Source organism: Thamnophis sirtalis, unplaced genomic scaffold (assembly GCF_051295495.1).
Source record: "Thamnophis sirtalis isolate CommonGarterSnake01/CBP01778 unplaced genomic scaffold, rThaSir2_p1.2 scaffold_5, whole genome shotgun sequence".
Taxonomy (NCBI): Eukaryota; Metazoa; Chordata; class Lepidosauria; order Squamata; family Natricidae; genus Thamnophis; species Thamnophis sirtalis.
The window spans coordinates 58,299,615-58,322,697 of record NW_028261385.1 but is presented as its reverse complement, the minus strand read 5'-3'; the positions used below and the strand labels follow the sequence as shown (position 1 = coordinate 58,322,697).

The following is a 23,083-nucleotide window of genomic DNA, read 5'->3' as shown; positions in this document are numbered from 1 at the left end:
AATTTCAGTCTGAGCATTAGAACTATTCATTTTCAACAAGAAACTCATGAGGGATTTTTTTTTTAGGCATCAGAAAAATGAAATGAAGAATCAGGAAAGTCAAGTCAGGAATGAAAATAGGCCATGGGTTAAATGCACAGACAGCCGTAGCTTCAGTTGCTTTTATCAAAATGACAAAAACAATGTCACACAGTTGACATACAAGTTCTGCTCTTTTGGAACATGCACATAACATAAAAATATATTTGTAGAATAGAAGTATTTTGCATGGTCTACTGGATTAGTGATTGCTTCATAAAAGGAATAAGGGAAGCATTTGTACAGTGTAAGAATCACTTCAGATTAGCATTGCCGGACCCGGGCAAAGGATTTCGGATGCCTAGATTTTAGAATAAAATAGAGATGATGGTAAGAACTTTATAGTAGTCCAAGGGAATAAGTAAATCCTATGGCAAAGTCACTGTGCAGAAATGTTAGGAAAGTAAAATATGCCTGGAAACAAGGGGATTTGGGGCACTTTAATACAGGTAAAGACTACAAAATGTTGACATTCTACAGTTATGCTGAAAAAAAATGTGTGCCCCAACAAATATTTCATAATAGATTATATAATGATGCATTTGAACTTTTCTTTTCCAATTTTATTACTGGGAAAAAGTTATCAAATTTATTTGGCAAATGAAAGATCAAATGTGATGATATTGAGGGTTTTTTTCAGATATTGATGAATGTGACAGCAACCCAGATATCTGTGATGGTGGGCAGTGCATTAACATTCCAGGAGAATATCGTTGTCTTTGTTATGATGGATTCATGGCTTCGGTTGACATGAAAATATGCATTGGTATGTGAGATGGTTACAGATTTCAGAGGTTACTTTTTATAAGATACTGTTATAAAACACATACAAGTAGGGGAAATGAATTATAGTTTTTCTGTGCTTAAATGTAGTTTTATTTCAGATAGATTTGATTTCAGCCTGTGAAAATTCTGGGAATATAATATATTTTGATTTTATTTGTACTAATGATATTCTAATAAACTAATTTTGGATGGGAAGATGGCATATATGTTAAATTGATTCATTGCTGGTCATAGTTTTCTTGAATGGTTCCTCATCAAATTGAATAAAGATATCAAGTGGAATAGCATAGAAATTAGTGTTTGGCCTAGTATATTTAACCTTTTTATTTATAATTTGGATGAAAAAGCAGAAGGAATGCTCATCAGATTTGAAGTTCACATACCACTTAATGAGATGGCTAATAAGTAGGAGGCATATATTAAAAAAATCTGCTGGAAAGATGCTTCAAGGGGTGCTTTGCTCTAATGTTCATGAAATAAAAGTGTCCATTTTATTCCATACCAGACAAAATAATAATATTATTGAAATGTGTTTGGGAATTGAAACTGATCAGAAACTGAATTTGGTTCTATTGTAAATTGTGGTGTAAAAGAACAATGCAATCTTAGATTTCAACAGTACAAATAAAGTTTCCAGTTCTCATGAAGAAAAAGTTACAATGCTGTATTGTTCATACTCCATTTCAACAGAGAGCTGTTCAGATGCCAAACTTAAAAAAGATTCAAAGAAGCTGGCATATGTTTAGAGCAGTAGAATTGGGGTAATAATGGCTATGTTTAGTTTTGATGTATGATAGTACTTTTCAGGTAACCAAAGGGTTGTTTCAATCATTATCCTAAAAGTGAAACACAGAATAAAGGTCCAATTCTATAACTCCCCACGGGATTAAATAATATGCTTAAGTAATTTATTAATATATAACAATTCTTTATTAAATGCTTTTGTTAATCAAGCTCTTTTAAATGTTAGCCAAAATATAGAAGACATTTTACTTTTTTATACAGATGTGAATGAATGTGATCTAAATTCGAACATTTGCATGTTTGGGGAATGCGAGAACACCAAAGGATCCTTCATTTGTCATTGCCAACTGGGTTATTCTGTCAAGAAGGGAACTACTGGATGCACAGGTATGATATTACAATACAAGCACAAACAAACTTAGATTTGCCTCCTTGGAGAGGTTCTGAACATTTTCCATTGTTATTGATTGGGCTTCCTTCTCATCCTACTAAAAAAAGGGATTCCACAAATAAGAGGTCATGCTGGTGAAGCTTAGTGTGAGCATGACTGATTCTAGATCAACTCATACAAGTTGAATAAAACCTATAAAACCTAGATGAGGGAGGGTGCACAAGTGATTCATGCAGTGCCATGCAACTGGGCCCTGGCAACAAGTAATGCTAAGGGGGAGATGCAAGTGACTTGCTGGGATGACTTGTGGCCTTCCCTGCCAGTTTCCCCCATTCTTTTTGATTGTAGGAAACAAGCAGGGAAAATCACAAATTCAGTCACATGATGGTGGAGTGCTGCAACTTTTATAAATGTGAGTCAACTGCCAAGGACTCAGATTGTAACTTTGAAAGGTCACTAATGAGTGGTCATTAACTGATGACTACCTGTAGCTGAAGTTGAAATCCCAGCGCTTCAAATTTCTGTACTTTGTTTTCTTTAAAAGCAAATGTATGCTCATCAGAAAAATCTTATAAGGAATTTTGATTTTCACATGCTTGTTTCTCACTCTTCTCATTCTTGCTGTACTTTCCATAGATATGATGACAGCAGTAGAAATCAGATGAATGTAAAATGCTTTCTATCAAATTTGTACATCAGTTTCTGTTCTTATATTTAATTCACCCTTTCTTGCATGTAATTCAAAACACATAATTTTTAGTTTGTTTTGGAGGTTTTTTTGTATTTGATTTATTGATATTTTTATTGGAATTAAATTGTACCTCTTCTGTCATATCAGGAACTCCAAGAAAATGTGACACTGAGAGATGTGGCAGGTTTTCTTTTCATGTTATATTGGCTCCTTTATATATTTTGATACTTTTCTATGATTAATTGCTTACAATTTCCTGGGTCACTGTATTTCTTTCTTAGGTTTATAAAACTAATATCCATTATTTTTAAATCTATATTAAATCTATGTTATGATTTATAGGCATTGTTTACAGCTATTTTATCAGTTGCAGACATTCTAAAGAGATATAATCATGGTACTTAAAGTATGTGGTACATTAAAGCCATTATCATTATTACCAACCTAGCTAACACTTAACAAGTTAATTGAAAGTTTTGATATTTTAATGTTTAACATTTCTTTGTTTAGATGTGGATGAATGTGAGATTGGTGCCCACAATTGTGACATGCATGGTCTGTGTCTCAATGTTCCGGGAAGCTTCAGATGTAGCTGTAAGGAAGGATGGATTGGAAATGGAATTAAGTGTATAGGTGAGTAAAGATAAATTGATATGATTGTTTGCCTCATAAAAAAGTAAATGTAAGTTATGTGTTTCTTTTATAATTGATTCTATAGGTTGTCAATAAGACAACTAGCTAACTGACACCACAGTAACAGAATCAGTTGTATATATACTGTTAGGAAATGGTTCTAAAAGAATTTCAACAAATTTCTGATAGAATCTCTCCTCCCCCAATTTGCTAAATCAAATGCTTCCATTTTACATATTGAATGTATTGGTTATTTTCAGAGAAAATATTATAAACTATCATCTAGAACTTTATATTTATAGAATTTAAAAAGATAATTTCAGACAATGATCTTCACTGTCAGCTGTAAATTCATTACCAATTCCCAATATAGCTTAGGCTCTGTATTTATGCAAAAATTAAAATGTAGCTCTGAGAATTTCAGTAAACCAATCTCATTATCTCCCCACTCCCAAGATAGGAATCAATTATATCTATTATTTTTTTGCAGTATCTTCTCTCCAATTTCAGATGCTCTTTTGGTTCCAAATCTTCCTGCCCATACCAGTATTTCAAAAGTACATCTGTATATTACACTATTATTAACTTTTCAAATATAACCATTATCCGTAAGACAATCTGTGAAACTTGAATGATCTCTAGTGTTTCCCTGAGAGGGTACCACCTTATGGAATCATAACTATTCTCATAGTTCGCCAAATGTTTTATGGCCTTTTTAGAAAACCTGAGATAGCATTTAACCAATTCATCGATTTTCTGGTGTTTCAATAATAAATATCAAGCTAAACTGTTTGCTCTTTCAAGGGAATTATATCATAGTGATTGAAGCCAGTACTAATAGCTTTTAAGCCAACTTCTGCTAGCAATTTGCTTCTGTGAATTCCATAAAGCCAAATAATGGATACTATTAGCATGTTTATGATTTTTCTCTTTCTTACTAATTGCTTTAATAGATCTCGATGAGTGTTCTAATGGAACACACCAATGTAGCATAAATGCTCAGTGTGTAAATGCTCCTGGATCATATCATTGCACCTGTGCAGAAGGATTTACTGGAGATGGATTTATTTGTTCAGGTAAGAGAAAGTTTAAACATATTTTATGAAAGAATTATATTTAATTTAGAAGTTGAATTCAGAACTTCATGTGACAATGGATCGATTCAGCATTTACTTTTATGTGAACCTTAATATGGAGTTTCATCAAAGTCCTAAATTTTCTGATACATCATTTCAAAATATAGATTATTTTGAAAATAGTGTATATATTTCTTGGAGAATAAACTTTATTTTTTCTACTAATAAATTTAAGAAAAAGCGAATGAAATGAATTTCTAATCTATAAATGCTTACTGCTTTAACATTTCCGATTCAATAGATATTGATGAATGTGCAGAAAATATTAACCTGTGTGACAATGGACAATGTCTTAATATCCCTGGTGAATACCGTTGTGAGTGTGAGATGGGCTTTACTTCAACTTCCAATAGCCGAACTTGCCAAGGTAATTCTAACCTCATTTTGAGTAGCTGGATTGCGACTGAGTAGTGGCTCAGCAGTTAAGACCCTGGGCTTGTTGGTTGGAAAGCCGACAGCCCAGATTCAAGACCCAAGTATCTCATGATGGGATAAGCTCATGTCCTCATCCTAGCTCCTGCCAATCTAGTAATTCGAAAGCATGCAAATACCGGTAGCTAAATAGGTACCACTTTGGTGGGAAGGTAAGAGTATGTTGGCTCATGACAGCAGAAATGTCTTTGGACAGCATTAGCTCAGTGGCCCTTGAAACAGAGATGAGCACTGTGTCTATTGTCAGCAACAACTAGTGGAGTAAAATCCACAGGGATAACCCCCCCCCCTTTTTTTTGGGGGGGAGAATTTGGATCAGATATGAGGAGGTAATTTCCAAGTACTAACAGAGCTTTTGTGGGATTCAGAATATATGATTTACATATAAAGCTAGCTGTTTCTTTCAAGCAAAATGTCTGCATGTTAGATGTTTGCACTAGATGGATAAAATGTTGCATTAAACAGTCAATTGGCTATTTTTGTCAATTAACAAATAGAGTGTAGAAAAAAATGTTCTAGATACACCATTGTATGTATATGGAAATGTATTACATTAATAGGGATCTTACAGAAGTAAACATAAGAATTTTGTATTTGTGATAATATATTTTTCAGTAGATTTCAAAGTAAAATGAATGATTTAATTTAGTGACATGGCTGTGGTCTTTCATGATTCATTTGCATTATATCCATCATGTTTATCTCTGCTATGATATTTTAAATTTATTATTGCAGCTCCAGTTGCATTATTGTTTTTATTGCAGTCTTTATTTTAGCACTGTTGATAAAAATTGATTTTATCAATTATTTTGGCATGCTGTTTAAATTTTTCATTTTTTTATTTAGCTGTTTTGAATGGAAAACAATATGCAATATGACTACAATGTGATATGCAAATGTTTTGAAATGATCTCCATTAAATGTTCCCATTATATACAAATATTGTATTCTAAGATATATACATTCTCTTCTGCAGATCCAATCTGGCTTGGTCACTGGGAGCAGAGGTTTTGTTTTCCAAGTTTTAGGATTAAGGCTATAGCCCAACTTCAGGGAACTTCCCTCTGGCAGAGTATGACATTTCCTAAGTATAGGCTGTAGCACGAGTCCAAAAACTCGGAAGACAAAATCTCTGGTCCTAGTGATGGATCCAGATTGGATCCTGCAACATTATCCTGGGAATACGTATATTTGTCTTCATTCATGACATTATCTTCTTATTGTATAATAAAATTAATAGAGCCAACTTTCTCTCAGTAAAACACAGGGAACCATATACATATAAGATTTAGACCTTTCAAATATAGGTTTGCATTCTATGAATTAATAGGAAATAAATTATTGGGTGTATGTATTGTATTCATACATAGTAACCAATCATTTTGGCTATTATCCTTTGTTTCAGATATTGATGAATGTGCCTTTCAGAATATATGTGTGTTTGGTACTTGCAATAACTTACCTGGCATGTTTCACTGTATTTGTGATGATGGCTATGAACTGGACAGAACTGGAGGAAATTGTACAGGTAAAAAAATATGTCTCTGGGTGTGGTAGGTGTATATATGGAAGTATGTGTATAACCAATCCTCTGTGTAAAGAGGTCAAAACAGGAACATTACTGAGACAAAGAGAAAATTATTATCACTGGACTACTGTTCATTGATTTTTTTTTTCAAATGGACTGTTAGCAAATATTTCCAAAAATACAAAATTACATATTCTTCCTATGAACAGATTAGGTAAAAGCCATAATGATAAACAATCTTAAAAAGAAAAATGCCAGCATAAAAAAGTTATATGTACTAAAGCAGTGTTTCTCAACCTTGGCAACTTGAAGATGTCCGGACGAATGCTGGCTGGGGAATTCTGGGAGTTGAAATCCGGACATCTTCAAGTTGCCAAGGTTGAGAAACACTGTACTAAAGTATAATTACATATATATCTTATAATAATATTATAATAGCTATGAAATTCAAGTATATTTTATATAATTAGACATTGGTTAAAAGAAAGAATTCTGACTTCTTTTTTCATTATGCTATTCATTGCTAGAGTATGAGTGGTGCCATGGCCGAGTGTGAGGACACTCCCCTCCCACTCAGAAGGTTGAGAATTCAAAGTTAAGACGCAAAGAGAAAATATCTGCAGCAAACTCCACATAGGCATCAGAAAGGGCATCTGACCAGTAAACATTCAGCTTCATTGAGTCACCCTGAGTCCACCCTATAAAAAAGGATTATAGGGTCATAAAAATAATTAAAAAATAATAATTCCTAGAATATAGCCATGAAATCAAAATATAATGCAATGAAATGCTGATTGGTTCAGTATTTCAGAAACTGTTGAGATTAATAGGTTGTGTTCAGTAAACAGTTAAGAAGGAAGTGTGTTTATTTTTTATTATGAAAAAAACCGAATGAACTGATTATAAAGGCTTAAGATTAATTTCAGATACATGTTTTTTACTTTAGATATTGATGAGTGTGCTGATCCTATAAATTGTGTCAATGGCTTTTGTGTAAATACTCCTGGAAGATATGAATGTAACTGTCCTCCAGATTTCCAGCTGAACCCTACAGGAGTTGGCTGTGTTGGTATGTAGAATTACACATATAACTATTTTATACAAGTGGAGAGGAAAGATTACCATATGGATGTTGGTATGGAGACAAGAACAAAACTGACAACAAATGTTTCATGATGCAGATGATTCAAATTCATTAAATGTGCTAATCCAGTGGGAATGGCTAGCAAAATGGTTAATTTCTAAAAGTGAAGCATTGTGTTCAGATTGGTTCTTGAGGAACAAATTAACAAGTAGGAAAATAGCAGGTTATAAGGCAACCAGAAATAACCATAATTATAGTTTATGACTGCACTGTAATTGAACTAAAATCTAAAAGAACTAAAAAACTAAAAAAATATATTATTCTGTGCTTAAAATACTATACATTTCAGTATGTTATATATGCTTGTGTTATAAACACAGCTTTATTACATGGTGTGTTTTGTAATATGCCTGATGACTTTACTTGAATAGAATAGAATAACAGAGTTGGAAGGGACCTTGGAGGTTTTCTAGTCCAACCCCCTGCTCAGGCAGGAAACCCTATACCATTTCAGACAAATGGTTGTCCAATCTCTTCTTAAAGTGTTGGAGAATTCACAACTTTTGGAGGCAAGTTGTTCCACTAGTTCATTGTTCCAACTGTCAGGAAAGTTCTCCTTAGTTCTAGGTTGCTTCTCTCCTTGATTAGTTTCCATTCATTGCTTCTTGTCCTGAACTTAGGTGCTTTGGAGAGTAGCCTGACCCTCTCTTTTTGTGGCAACATCTGAGATATCAGAACACAGGTATCATGTCACCTGTAGTCTTTCTTTTCATTAAACTAGACACACCGAATTCCACCAACCTTTCTTTATATGTTTTAGCCTCCAGTCCCCTAATCATGTTTGTTACTCTTCTCTGCACTCTTTCTAGAGTCTCCACATCTTTTTTTTTATATTGTGGTGACCAAAACTGAATGCAGTATTCTAAGTGTGGCCTTACCAAAGCATTATAAAGTGGTATTAACACTTCGCAGGATCTTGTTAATGCAGAACTGTGTTGGCTTTTTTGGCAGCTGTAACTCTCTCACAGTTACTACTAATGAGCGAGGTACTCCTTAAAAATATGAAAGAGAATATATTTTTAGGTTTAGTATCTAGGTTAGGTGGAAAAACAGCCTGAGAATCATAGCCAGAGCTTCATAGCCATTACAATAAATAAGCTGTTCTTTAGCTTTTTTAGGGAAGTCTTATTGGATTATTCTCTAAATGCATTTGTGGAATACCTTTCTATATTTCTATACATCTCCCTACCTCCAAATTATTTCCTTCATGGTGCAGAACATAGGAGGCATAACTGGTGTTCTACTTTCCATCTCTGTTCTGGTGCTCTTAGAGCTGTAGCTAGAAAAACCAAATGCTGTTTTCTTTGGGCTCATTACCCATAATATACTTCAAATGACTATAGAAAGTTCCTTTTGATAAATACATGAATACTGAAACTGTAGACTGTTATTTTGATTTAGGGACTTGGAAGTGTACTGTGTGCAAACCAAACTAGGAATTACCTATAGTCAATTTTCCAACATTTTGCTGATAAACATAGGCTAATTTATAAAGCCTAAACTTTGTTTCACAAGCTTATGGAAATAATGAAATGAATTTATTGCATCTTAATATGAATGGAGCACACAAGGGGCTGTATGAGTAAAATATATCATTATCATTTTCAATATCATATCTTGAAGATAGCCAGTATATAATAAATGTGATTCATTCATTCGTTCATCCATCCATCCATCCATTCTGCCTTCAACCCAGTAAGAATATTTATGGTGTTAACAACCTTATTAACAGATTTTAATTTACTTAATTGGATTTTAACTGAAATGATTTCCTAAGTTTAGTAATAGTGATAAAATTAGAACTTAGAATAGGTTACCATAGTCATATGCTATTTATTTGTTTGTTTAATTTGTTCATTGCTGCTCCCTACAGTCTCATTTTAATGACATGCTTATCAACACCTCTTTTTTTTCTTTTGTTCTGTCCAGATAACAGAGTTGGCAACTGCTACTTGAAATATGGACCAAGGGGTGATGGAAGTCTGTCCTGCAGTACTGAAATTGGTGTTGGAGTCAGTCGTTCTTCTTGTTGCTGTTCTTTGGGGAAAGCCTGGGGATATCCCTGTGAGACATGCCCACCTGTAAATAGCAGTAAGGAAATGACTCTGTTAGATGGGAGGACAAATAACTAATATAGCAAATAATATGGCTATATACATAAGCCATAAGGCTTTCTCTAAACCAGTGTTTATGAGGATTCAAGCATTTCTCTGAAGTGATACATCAACTTGTCAAAGTTCCGTGCTATGCTTCTATCACATGTCAAATTAATCCTCATGACTTGGTTTTATTCTTAATTGTTTTATTTAATTCCTAGGTGAATATAATACCTTGTGTCCAGGAGGCGAAGGCTTCAGACCAAATCCCATAACAATTATCTTAGAAGGTATTTCTGTTTCTTTCAGTATAACCACCATAGGTTTTGCTGACAGTAGTCAGATTTAGTCAATTATCTATAAAAAGGGAGATTTGCAAATTGAGGTTATAGAGAAAGTACTTTCAAGTTTAGAATAAATTTACAATCACATTTTAAAATATAGATGGGGAGATTGATAAAAGTTCATGATGATAATTCAACCTTCTCCATTTATATAATTTTTTCCACCAATTCACAATTTCCTTTTGGAATGCTGAGGTCCTCAGAATTTCTTGTTGGATTTGGCAAGAGTTACTGTTAAAGGGGAATAAGGACGTTAATATTAGTTGCCCAAATTTTATTACTTTTGATATCTCTAAGGAATTTCCATCTTTACTTCAGAAAAAGAATAATTAGAAATATGAATTGGCAACTCTGTACTTGATTATTAGTTCCTGCTGCAAGACAAAAAAAAAGGCTGAAAATGAAAAGTTACTGAACATGTATTAAAATCTACTGCAAAAAGTCTAAGATTGGTTAAATCAATTTAATAAAGGCATAAATTAATAGGAAGTATGATTTAATTGTAATGATTTTGTTAGGAGAATCAAATTTGCTCAGTATTTTAATATTGTACTTAATATTTTTCCATCCAAAATTATGAGAGTTAATTATTCTCTTAACTTTGCATGGGTAATCATTTATTTGCAGCTGCCCTACCCCCAGATCTCTGTAATAACAAAAGTAAGCAGATTTATAATAAAAACTAAAAGCATAAGTTAATGATTTAAAAGTCGTCTTTCATGTAATTTTTATCAGCCAAGAAACATGGCCTTCTTTTTCTTCGCAGACATTGATGAATGCCAAGAATTGCCTGGTCTATGCCAAGGTGGAAACTGCATCAATACTTTTGGCAGCTTCCAATGTGAATGTCCCCATGGGTACTATCTCAGTGAAGAAACACGTATCTGTGAAGGTGAAAATTCTTATTTTTCGTTACAGCAGGAATGGAAAAACAATATTCTTAAGCAATATTTTGTCCCACAACCATTTTCCTCTTGAGAATATTCTATATATATTTAATGTGGAGTCATAAATTAAAGCTTGTGGGTTCTAGCTATTCTGCAGATCCCATTACTGAATTTCTTATAAATAATAGAAATTTAATCCTGACTTCTTTGTATTCTGATATTAACCCAAATAACCCAATGGGATACAAATTATGTCCTTTCCCATGAATTATTTTTTCAAAAATAGGTTCAAGCAATAAGTTCAAAAATGTATTTAGGTCACTGTCTTACACAAAGAAAGACAGATATTTTAAATAATTTAAGAAAGATTCAAAGGACTTAAAATTCTTAATTTATAGTAATTGCAGTATAATTCACTATAAGCCACAATTGATGTACTTAAGTTTAACCTATTAATATACAAACTCTAAATTGATGTTATTTGATTTAAATTCAGAATGTTGATTTCTTTTTTTTTTCTGTTTTGAAATAATGACAACTTGATCTATGTAGGTAGTTCTTGACTTAGGATCGATCGCTTAGCACTCATAAACTTACAACAGATCTCCCCAAAGTTACTTATGATCCAGATTCACATGATTATATTTAGGGCACTTGGCAACTAGTCTCATTTATAGCCATTTGCAGTCTCCTATGGCCACATGACCATGATTTTCAACATTGTTTTTGGTGGAAACTGGTGTTTATTGGTTAGCTAGTTTTCAGTGAAAAATGCCATTGCAGACAATAGAATCACTTAACAAATGTAGCATTCACTTAATATGTCTAGTCATACGGTGAGCCACTTAAAAATTAACACAATTTACAACTATAATTCCAGGCTCAATTGTGGTTGTAAGTTGAGGACTACCTGTATAGGGCCTGTAACAGAGAGGGAAAGGATAACTTGTATCCTGAGTCAATGTTTTTCCAACCACATATCTGTCAGGTTCACATAGTGATTTTCAGTGAGAATGTAGTATAGGAAAAATATTGTACTATTGATGTACTTTGTAGATCATTTTGTTAATGTTGACATTTAAAAGATTAGTAAAATTTCAAACACAGGATTAAGAGATCCATTATATGCACCTTGAGAACTTTGTAATAGAGTATGGTAGTTGTCATTTCTTCAATCTGTTCTATATTTAAATTTTTCTGATTTGTTATTATTTGTCATTTTTATTTATTAAAATTAATTTTGGTGATTGATTCCCCACCCCTAGATATTGATGAGTGTGTTGCACATCCTGGTGTATGTGGTCCTGGGACATGCTATAATACTTTAGGAAATTATACCTGTATTTGCCCCCCGGAATATATGCAGGTGAATGGAGGACACAACTGTATGGGTATGTTGTCACATTTATATGCTATATTTACTTTCTTAAATTCTTAAAACATTGGGCCAGTTTACACTGATAATTAAGCTTAAGTGGAATGTACTTTAATTAGCAAAACACCAAAGCCTCGGTGGCGGAAAGCCAAGCAAACAAACAGATAAGGATCTTGGCAGCAATTCAGACAAACTCAGGCAGCAATAAACACAGATAAGGCTTGGCAGCAATCCAGCCTGCCAAGCTCACAGAACTGTCCTCCAACATTCAATCCTGCATTGACTTCTACAAAAAGGGCCGTGTGCACCAATAGTTTTTATAGTCTGGAGAGGAACCTAATGACCACCAGCTGAGTACAATCACCTCCTATAATTGCATAATTGTTTCTGACGCCTAGTAGCTCTTCGATGGCGTGCATCCAGGAACAACTCATTGCTGCCTTCTGGATCACTCTCCCTTGTCTCCCCCCCCATTGGTCCACGGCTCAGGCGCCACCTGGTGGCCAACCAGACTCTCTGCGCCCTGCTCAGAGTCGGAACCCTGTCCAGGGTCCTCCACATCCTCCAGAGCCAACTCATAAGGCCCCTCGCTGTCAGAGTCTGGTGGCAGCTCCAACGGCTCCTGCTGGGCCACAACAGTATTCATATTTATTATTAATTGGTGTGCAAACGTATATGTGCACATAAACATACAGGTATCCCCCAAACTTCATATCTGTTGAATATCCTACTTATAAATTAAACCAAACTAATACATGTTATACTTCCTTCTGTCTAAATTACTTTTGAAACAATGAGTATTGGAAGAAACACATTTAAAGTAGAGTCCATAACATAAACTGTCCAATATTAATGATGCATTTATAATTCTTTCTTTATTCCTACTTTCTTTGATTTTGTAATTATGCCAAATTTTGGAGCTATAAGAGGCCAGATTGATCCAAATAAAAGTCACATGAATCTAACCTTCCTTGATCTTGTTTTTCTTCTGGAAATTCAGAACAAAAATTAACTTCTATCATGGCTAAGTTTCCTACTTACCCTCTTTTCTTCACCCACTTTAATAAATCATGAGATATAAATATGTCTGACATATTTGAGATTTTTTTGAGATTTTTTATTAATATTTGTAGGCCGCCCTTTTCCCTGAGGGGACTCAGGGCGGCTCACATAAAATCAGGGAGGGGGAATACAAACATTGACATAGAGACATATAATAAAATAGTAAGCAACATACACTCATCATTCGGGAGGGGCGGCTATCCTTGTCCCCAGGCCTGACGGGCTAGCCAGTTCTTAAGGGCTGTGCGGAAGGCCTGGACGGTGGAGAGGGTACGAATCTCCACGGGGAGCTCGTTCCATATTTGCTGCTCTGTCATATAAAATTGAGCTTTCTTAGTTCAAAATCTCTTAGCATGATAAATACTGAATTAAACATTTATTGTACTCGCGAAGATATTTTTAAAAGCATGTGATTTTTATATATTTAGATATGAGAAAGAGCTTTTGCTATAGAAGTTACAATGGAACATCTTGTGATAATGAACTGCCCTTTAATATTACCAAGAGAATGTGTTGCTGCACTTACAATATTGGGAAAGCCTGGAACAAGCTCTGTGAGCCATGCCCAGCTGCGGGGACAGGTAACAATTTATTTACATTTTCTTGAGCAATTTATATTTAAAGGATACATTTGAATGTCAGTTTGGTATCATGGTAGCTTTAGCATGTTAGCCTCACTTTCAATTTCACAGCAAGGAAGAAAGTAAATTTTAAATTTTTTCTCTGTCTCCAGTATTGTGTTTTTTCCATGTACAATTAAACTTGTTAAAAATGAAAATTCCAATTCTTAGATAGTAGTGAAAGAAAGCTGTCTTCCTTCAGTTATTTCTTTAATTATTTATTTGTTAATTTATTTGTGGCTTATCTCGCCATGAGGCTATCTAGGCAGCTTACAATAGTAAAACAGAAATGAAAAGAAATGTAAACCTAATAGTAGCTAAATAATGAAACAATAAAATAAAGAATAAAAATACAGTAATATGAGATTAAAAGATGGCTGGCTGGGATCAGGAAATGCGGGGTGAAGGTGGGAAAATTAGTAGCCACCTCCAGTGTGGGACTGCACCACTGGGTCCTAAGGACAATTGGCAGAGCCAGGTATCTTGCAGAAGGATAGAAGGGTAGAGGCAGATCCCTCCGTGGGGAGGTGGGATATTCGAGAGAGTAGGATTAATGCTTTCCTCTCCATTGCTGTATTTTGATAGGAAAATTGAATAATTTAAAAAAGGTAGGAATTCACAATTACCATCTCTTTCTACAATCGTATCTTGCAGTGTGTAATAAGTAGTTAACAATTGGATTATTTCGGCTGAAGTAAATATTCCTATAGGGAAGTTTATAATGCAGTATTTTCTTCAGAATTACTGGTTTTTACATTTCCTTTCTTATTGATGCTGGTGTTTCATTTGCTAATCCAAGGCAGGAAAGTATTAGATTAGTGATATGAAGCAACTATTTATTTTTTAAAAATATTGAAATATAATTATACTACTTTTAAAATAATGGTATATTTGTCTAAGTCTTGCAGTGAAATGTATTTATTTTCTTCAATATGCAGTTCTTTTCTGGCATATTAAGTATGTTATTTTAGTTAAATTAGGGAATGCTATCTTTGTTAATGTTTATAACAAATAAAGTAATTCATTTTTAATTATAAACAAAAAAATTATAAGTGGCTTGAACAAAGATAAGGAATGAAATATTATACAGATGTGAATTTGACATATCATAAGAACAATATAGAAATCCTCTGCAGTGGTTTTATGAGGTAATATATTGTGCAAAAATAATTCTTTAAAATTAGATATACTAATAAATTAATACCCTGTTTTCCCCAAAATAAGACCTCCCCAGATAATAAGCCCAGCCGGGCTTTTCAGCACATGCACTAAAATAAACCTTCCCCCCAAAATAAGCCCTTCCCAAAAATATTACAACACAGCAACAGCCATGAGGTGATCACGCTCAACATCTCCTGCACCTCAAAAATAATAAGACCTCCCTGAAAATAAGGCCAAGTGCTTATTTTGGGGGTCAAAAGAAAATAAGACCTGTCTTATTTTCAGAGAAACACTGTAAATACAATATACATATACAATCAGAAAGGTTATGTCCTTGTTGGGTTTATTCATATATGGAACATCACAAATCTGAAAAATAAGGTTGATTTCTCACTAATTTACCTTGGATTATTCTGGAAGTAATCTGTGTTTCTTCTCATATCAAATAACTCAGACCTTTTTTTTCAAATCAGTTCAAAACTTGGATAATTGACAGCTATACAATAGCAGGGAAAGAACAGGAAAAAGCTTTCAGTCTTTAGAAGAACATGATGATTAAAGACAAGCTTTTATTTGATATGAATTTCTACAGACCTCTACAGAATTTTTATACCAGTTGATAGTTAATAATTAAATACAAGGATTGTAAAATAAAACTATGAAGTAATTTTAAAAGGCTTCTAATAAAAATAAGTTTTTCTCCTTTTTGTTACTTAAGTTGAGTTCAAAACATTATGTGGAAATTTTCCTGGTTTCACCTTTGACATTCATACTGGAAAAGCAGTTGGTAAGTCTGAAAGCTGTGTGTTTTTTAAACTACATAATTAATAATGTAAGACAGTGATAAGCAAACCTCTTCTATTTTTAATTACCTTTTAAAAATCAAATAAATAATAAAATTCTAACTTCTGTTGCCTGATGTTTTAGAAATTACAATGTTTTCTCAAGAATCTCTTCCCAAATTATATTTTGAAGATAAACTGAAGCTCATTCTGATATTTACATACATAGATATGCATGTGTCAGTCAGCCTAGCATTCCTCATTAAAATGAGTCATTTGAAAAAAAATACATCAACATACTGTATGTATCTCTGCATGTATTATTAAATACAATTATTAAAAGAGAAAAGCCTACTCTGATTCCCTATACTTTTACTTTTTATGTATAATTTTTCTTAAAGCTTTAAAATAAAAGCATAGTAGCATATGAACCCAATACATTTAATTAAGGAATGTTCATGTTTCAGATATTGATGAATGTAAAGAGATACCAGGTATTTGTGCAAATGGTGTTTGCATCAACCAGATTGGAAGTTTTCGTTGTGAATGCCCCACAGGATTTAGCTACAATGATCTGCTCTTGGTCTGTGAAGGTGATGTACTTTCTTGTAAAGCCTGACCATTACAGCAATTATATGTGTTTTAAGCTGATGCAAATGACTCGGTGTATGCATTGATAACTGTCTGCAGATTTTATACACTTGTACTGGCAAATTACCATTATCTCCCAATCATCTACTGTGTTTGAGTGGGCCAGAAAAAAAAATGCACAAGATGAAATACTTGTGGAATGTCAGTGCATATCCCTCCATAGTTTGGAACTTTGTGAATGTGTCCTTAAAACAGTCCAATTGTTAAAATATATGAGAATGTTAATGTTTGTTGAAAAGATAAAAGGAAGGTTGTCTTTGAAAAATAGATTTTATTTAATTTCATTTCATTGAATTTCTGGCTTGGTGTGTGCCAGAATATTAGTCTTTAGACTGTTTGTTAAGTTTTTAACCTTATTATGGGTTACAATTCTTTTCCTAATATAAAGACACTGTATTTTGATATATTTCACAAGGTAATATTTCTCCTGATAATTTGATTTCCTACTTAGGAAAAAAAGAGAACAGTGACCCTCTATAAGCAAACATTATGAAATGTTATGTTGATTTTCTTATTGTTTGCTATATTATAAGCAAAATAATAGATTTATTCAATAATTTTTAATACTGATAATCTTCTATTACTATCTTTATTTATTATTTTAAATATATATTTGGGAACATACGTATTGCCTTTCAGATAATGTTGTGATATTTTAATTAACAAGTAAATTAAAATATTTATGTGTTAATAACATATAGGTAGTCTAAAATACTAGGCAGATATACGGTACATAGATCTGAAATGCATTTAGGTTTTAGATTTCAGCTAGATTAAAATGAATGGAATATAAATATCCTTTGCCTGATTCATATTCACTGTTCCTTGTTCAATATAGGAAATATCTGAAGATTTCATTGTGATAAAACACATAAATTGATTCTTAATCATGGATTATTGATGTTACAGATATTGATGAATGTAGCAATGGTGATAATCTCTGTCAACGGAATGCAGATTGTATCAATAGCCCCGGTAGTTACCGCTGTGAATGTGCTACGGGTTTCAAACTTTCACCCAATGGTGCTTGCATTGGTAAGTAGTCAGTTATGATTAGCATATTGCTTAATTTTCATTTTAGTTACATATTTTCCAGTTTTCTATACTGAATTTGCATTTTATTCACCCTTTTTAAAATTCATAAATGGAAAAATGTAAGAAAATTGGTGTTGTAATTTCCTTCAGTATAGCTAATATATTGATTTTAACATGCACAGAAAATAAAGCTTGTTCAAAGATTGCTGATTCGGAGAATATAGCTTTTTAGAACAACAATTTTGCCCAGGGAGTAAGCTTTGACTCAAATAATCATTAACAGATTCTAAAAGTGGAATTATGAGTCAATGATAAATCATAACACCATAGATAAATATATGCATCATGTGTTTTATGTTTTGTTTTAGATCGCAATGAATGTCAGGAAATACCTAATGTATGTAGTCATGGCACATGTGTGGATAAAGAGGGGAGCTACTACTGCATCTGTCAAAATGGTTTTAAGTCATCCCGTGATCAAACAATGTGTATGGGTATGTGAAGAAATATATAAAATTCTTATATTACAGTAAATTAAAGTATTGCTATGCTGAAGATAGGATGGCAACAGTAGAGTATAATAGGGAAGTATAAGTTTTATATGCACAGATGAAATGTAATAATTAATATGCCAAGCTTTGTTACTTATCAGGGGTACAGAGCTTACAACTGTCAGAATCCCAGATAGACAAATATTGGTTAAGACTCTATTATATGAATAAAATCAAATAACACTATTGTAACCGAACATCAATTGCCATGAGAAGATCAAAATATTGATAATACCCAGTTACACATTCTGACATAACTATGAATCTAGCTAAAATTATGTCTTGGTCTTTGGAGGATTTAAGGGAGAGGAATGGGCTTATCCTCAGTTCCTACAAGCTGTAATGACTATGGATGCAGAAATTAATACCCTAGTTTCTAATAGCATTTCTTCTCTGGTCCTGAGTGTTTTTTTGTTCTCTCACATGAAGCAACTAGGCAAGTTATTCTTGGTCTCATGATTCCTGCTAGAAGAGCAGGTGGAGACCTTGACCTTTGCACAACCTCATATTGGACACCAACTGCAACCATTCCTGTGTCAAGAAATTTTGCAAAAGACCAGTGCATGAAGCTATCCTAGAAGACCATTCAGAAGTTATTTTAATTCAGAATGCAACAAGTTGAGTAGCCATTGGAGTATCATGGTCAGTTCATATGACCCCACTAGTTAGGGAATATAAATAAATAGGGTAATAATTAGGGAATAAATATAAAATGGCAAACAGTGACCAAACACACTAATAAGAACCATAAGGAGGTCCATTCAATTTCATCCAAACATTTTAATATCGCAAAGCTTAAAAGAGGGAAACTGGACCCTACCATTCTCATGAGAGAGTATGGATTGGGTTCTTGGGAGAAGGCACTATTGCAAGTAACTCAGTACTATGCCGTGTAAGGCTTTAAAGTGATAGCGCAGCTTATAGAACAGCAATGTTACATGGATGTAATGATGCCACCCGGTGCCACTGCACTCTGAACCAACTAAAACTTTCAGATGGTCTTCAGGGCAGCTGCATATAGAGCATGTTACAATAATCCAATCAAAAAAAACCCACCTAAGTATATAAGTATAGCGTCCCAAGCTAGCAACACATGAAACTGGCATACAAATATAGTTGTGGAAAGGACCCACTAGCCATAATTGCTACCTGCTCTCTGAGAAATCCTAGATTGCACAAGTCTGAATGGGAAAGTACCACTCTATTCAGAATCAAAGTCAAAAATACCCTAGCTCCCAGATCCCGGGGATCCAAATCAGTCTTAGAAGGCTTCAGCATTTGTTGAATCACTGATACTACTCTAAGAAGCAAACTGGTGGATGCTTCTACAGCCAGAAATCCAAAAATTGGAAACCTTCCAAATATACTGCTCTATAGGACTCTGACACTCCATTGAGAGACCACATAATAAATGACACCATCTGTCAGCAGTGTTGCAATTAGCCAGCAATAGCGGATGAAATCCAAAAAGGAGCTGAGATCATTTGCTCTCCACAAGTACCCATAAATTACTCTGGAAGTCATTACCTCACAGATAGAAAGTTCAGTCCAGAGATTCTACATAAGGCAAATATAAATAAAGGCAAAAGGCAAATAAAAATATGCAATTAATACAACCCATTTATACACTAGATTTGAATCAAGCTAAAACATCAATGAAGTGAGCCGAGGTGGCGCAGTGGTTAAATGCAGCACTGCAGGCTACTTCAGCTGACTGCAGTTCGGCAGTTCGGCTGTTCAAATCTCACCGGCTCAGGGTTGACTCAGCCTTCCATCCTTCCGAGGTGGGTAAAATGAGGACCTGGATTGTTGTTGGGGGCAATATGCTGACTCTGTAAACCGCTTAAAGAAGGCTGAAAGCCCTATGAAGCGGTATATAAGTCTAACTGCTATTGCTATAAGTTCAAAGCATTGTAGCAAGGCATTGTATTAAACATCTATAGCCCTACAGACTCATAATACTAGGGAGATCCAGTTCAAATGTAAAGTCTTGATGGCTGAGGACTTGGATATCTGTAGGGCCACCTTATCTCAGTGGAATTTGCTTGCCCAATAAAACTGAGCAGGGAAGTCTTTCTGTGAGCCCCATTCATAGAGAATGTGACTATCAGCTTCATGACTGCATGGAAATAAGGATTCCTTCCTTGATAGCTACTTTTTCTGAATAGTATTTAAAGTGTGGATGTTATGCAAGACCTTTGGAGATGGGTGGTTTTTAGTTGCTCCTGAGGTGTAAGATACTTGTTATATTAATGAGCATAGATATATGACAAATTATGATAATGATGATTGTTGCTATAGTTTTGTTGTTCTTTTATTAATTTTTAACCCAAAACTGTAATGAGATCTGTAAGCTGCCCAGAATAATTTTCTGAGAGCCATATGAGCCTTAGTAAAACACATAAAGTAGCAGAAAATTAATTGTATTGTGAATAATTGTTTGGTATTAATGTTTTCTATCTCTAGATGTAGATGAATGTGAAAGACATCCTTGTGGGAACGGAACTTGTAAAAATACAGTTGGATCATATAACTGCCTGTGCTATCCAGGATTTGAGCTAACTCATAATAATGACTGTATGGGTAAGAGAATGAATAAATAGTACATATCATTTAGAAAAAGTGATGATATATTACTATCAAAGAGAAACATGGAAATGCCATAATATTTATCAGAAAATACTACGATAATCTTTCAATTTCATAAATTTTATTGAGCAGTGTAATTATAAATATACTTTTAACAACCATATTTTTCCGAGCATAAGATGCACCTTTTTCCCTTAAAAAAGAGGCTATAAATCTGGGTGCATCTTATACACTGAACACAGCATTTTATGCATCCTGAAACCCCACCCCTTCACCAAAATGGCCGTCCAGAGCCTGTAGAAGGCTTTCAGAGAACTCCTGGGGTTTGGGAAGGCAAAAATGAGTGAAAAGTGGGCCGTTTTTTGTTCAATTTCCCCCCCCCCTCAGCTTCCAGTAGTACTCTATAAGCCTCCTAAAGGCTATGAATGCAATTTCTTTTGACAAAAAAGGGTCTGTTTTTGCTCATTTTGCCCCCCCAGGAGCACTCTGCAAGCCCCCGAAAGGCTATTCATGCCTTTTTTTTTAGGGGGAAGGCCCATTTTCACAAAAAAGGGCTGTTTTGGGGAGGTTTGCAGAATACAAAACCTTTTTTAAAAATTTGCCTCTTCAAAACCTTGGTGCGTCTTATACTCTGAAAAATACGGTAATCAGAATTTGCAAAAATTAGGGTTGTCATTTCTCAGTTATTTCTTCGTTGTTGTTTTTTACGTGGCCAATCGTTATAATCAAGAATCTTGATAAGAATGATAGATAATATGAGGACATTCTACCAAAACTTCTTTTGAGTCAAACTCATGTAGGTCAAACACAGAAGATCTCCAGTTGGCTCACACTTGAAAAAACAATTATTTTATTCCTTTCCAAAAATGTTTTTTTCTGGATTTGGAGTTTTACTTTTAATCAAATACAAATAAGTCTACTTTAGTGGGGAGAACTTACCCAAGAATGTGGTTGCTAAGCAGTTGCAATCTGTATTCAGACAGATTTGAAAATAAAATTGGCCTAATTGCCCTGATAGATTTCCTTTTGTTGGAGAGAAATAGAAGGAGTGCAGTTCTGATCCTGCTTGAACTTTTAGCACTAAGCACAAAATCTTTCGAATCATTTCTGTGGTGGAGATTGTGATGTTTTACTGTGGATGGTTTCAGAGAGTAGAATTACATGGTTGCACTTCTATTCTGGCATCTATATTATACGATTCCAATTCCACAGAGTACTATCTCGACTATTGAGTTACAGTATTAACCTCTTTTTCATATATCAACATACACTATATTTGTACTCCCCATTGCCAGTGGGGCCCTGTCTCTGTTGCATCTATTTAATATAACTGTCAAACTAAAATGTCTTGGTTTGTTGGTGTGCCAGCCAGTTAGGCAAGGTGATTGTGCTTATCCTCTGATTTGATGCTATATGCCTCCAGCTTATTCCCAGCCAGCAGTCAAAATATCAACCAGAGTATAATAGTGCTGCTATCCATTTGCCCAGGCAATGCCTCCCTCCTCAAAATTGGAAGATTTTCTTTCCTCTGCTAAACTGAAACACTCTTCTCATTTTTCACTATCCAGTAAGTGAATATGAATGGACCGTTTCAACTCAGTTTAACTCTTCCTGTGCCTAGAATTTTCTTGGATAACATACCTGATGCTGGTACGAGTTATTAGGTCATGTGCAAAGACTTGAATGATTTCTTTGCTTTAGTCAATGACCTAATCAAAGAAGCCTCTCTTTGTAGTTCTGCCATAAAGTGTAATAGTCCATGTAATAGTCCTAGCAAAACCCAGAGGCAGATGAATTCCTCAAAGAATAGCTTTATTGGAAATATCATATTGGCACAAATCTGGTAAAAAAGAACACTGAAGGTCCCCGCGGGTTTCACCTAATTAAAAGAGAAAGCTTTCCCACAACCCCAAACAATTAGCCACATGGTCTCATCAAGTTGCTGTCTGGTTGTCTAGTGACCTCACTCCTCCTTCCTTGGTCCAGGTATGAGAATGTCCTTGGTTCTCAAGAGAAAATATTTTATTTTAGCTACACAACACCCGCTATTTCTAATCCCCTCTCCCTTTCCCTCAGCTCCAGTCGGGCAGCACTGAAGCTCCAATATGGCTCCAGTCAGATCAGCTTCAGGGTTGACAGTGGCAGCCATATTGGCTTTTGTATATGCACTAAAGATTAAAATCAAAATGTATATGCAAATATTTCTGGTCTTTCTGAATAGATTTCTTTGATGAATGAAATATTAAAAAAATAAAGATCTGTCTAGTAATATCTATTCTTAAAAATTCCATATACCTTAAAGTGCTTGAGATATTATTTTTTCATATGCAAGGATAAAAATATACCTCTTTCCTTACAGCTCTGTTG

The 23,083-nt window shown here is 34.2% G+C and overlaps 1 protein-coding gene across 1 annotated transcript in view; it reads left to right on the top strand.

Moving 5' to 3' along the window:
* Positions 1 to 23,083, top strand: part of FBN2 (fibrillin 2) — a 123,978-nt gene that overhangs the window by 80,540 nt on the left and 20,355 nt on the right. The window contains exons 30-46 of the mRNA XM_087715879.1: positions 719 to 844; positions 1,870 to 1,995; positions 3,201 to 3,323; positions 4,277 to 4,399; positions 4,701 to 4,826; positions 6,297 to 6,419; positions 7,366 to 7,488; positions 9,493 to 9,654; positions 9,881 to 9,949; positions 10,770 to 10,895; positions 12,156 to 12,281; positions 13,756 to 13,908; positions 15,827 to 15,895; positions 16,358 to 16,483; positions 17,451 to 17,576; positions 17,945 to 18,070; positions 20,594 to 20,710. Coding sequence (XP_087572005.1) covers positions 719 to 844; positions 1,870 to 1,995; positions 3,201 to 3,323; positions 4,277 to 4,399; positions 4,701 to 4,826; positions 6,297 to 6,419; positions 7,366 to 7,488; positions 9,493 to 9,654; positions 9,881 to 9,949; positions 10,770 to 10,895; positions 12,156 to 12,281; positions 13,756 to 13,908; positions 15,827 to 15,895; positions 16,358 to 16,483; positions 17,451 to 17,576; positions 17,945 to 18,070; positions 20,594 to 20,710 — 2,070 coding nt within the window. The remainder of the gene's footprint in view (positions 1 to 718; positions 845 to 1,869; positions 1,996 to 3,200; positions 3,324 to 4,276; positions 4,400 to 4,700; positions 4,827 to 6,296; positions 6,420 to 7,365; positions 7,489 to 9,492; positions 9,655 to 9,880; positions 9,950 to 10,769; positions 10,896 to 12,155; positions 12,282 to 13,755; positions 13,909 to 15,826; positions 15,896 to 16,357; positions 16,484 to 17,450; positions 17,577 to 17,944; positions 18,071 to 20,593; positions 20,711 to 23,083) is intronic.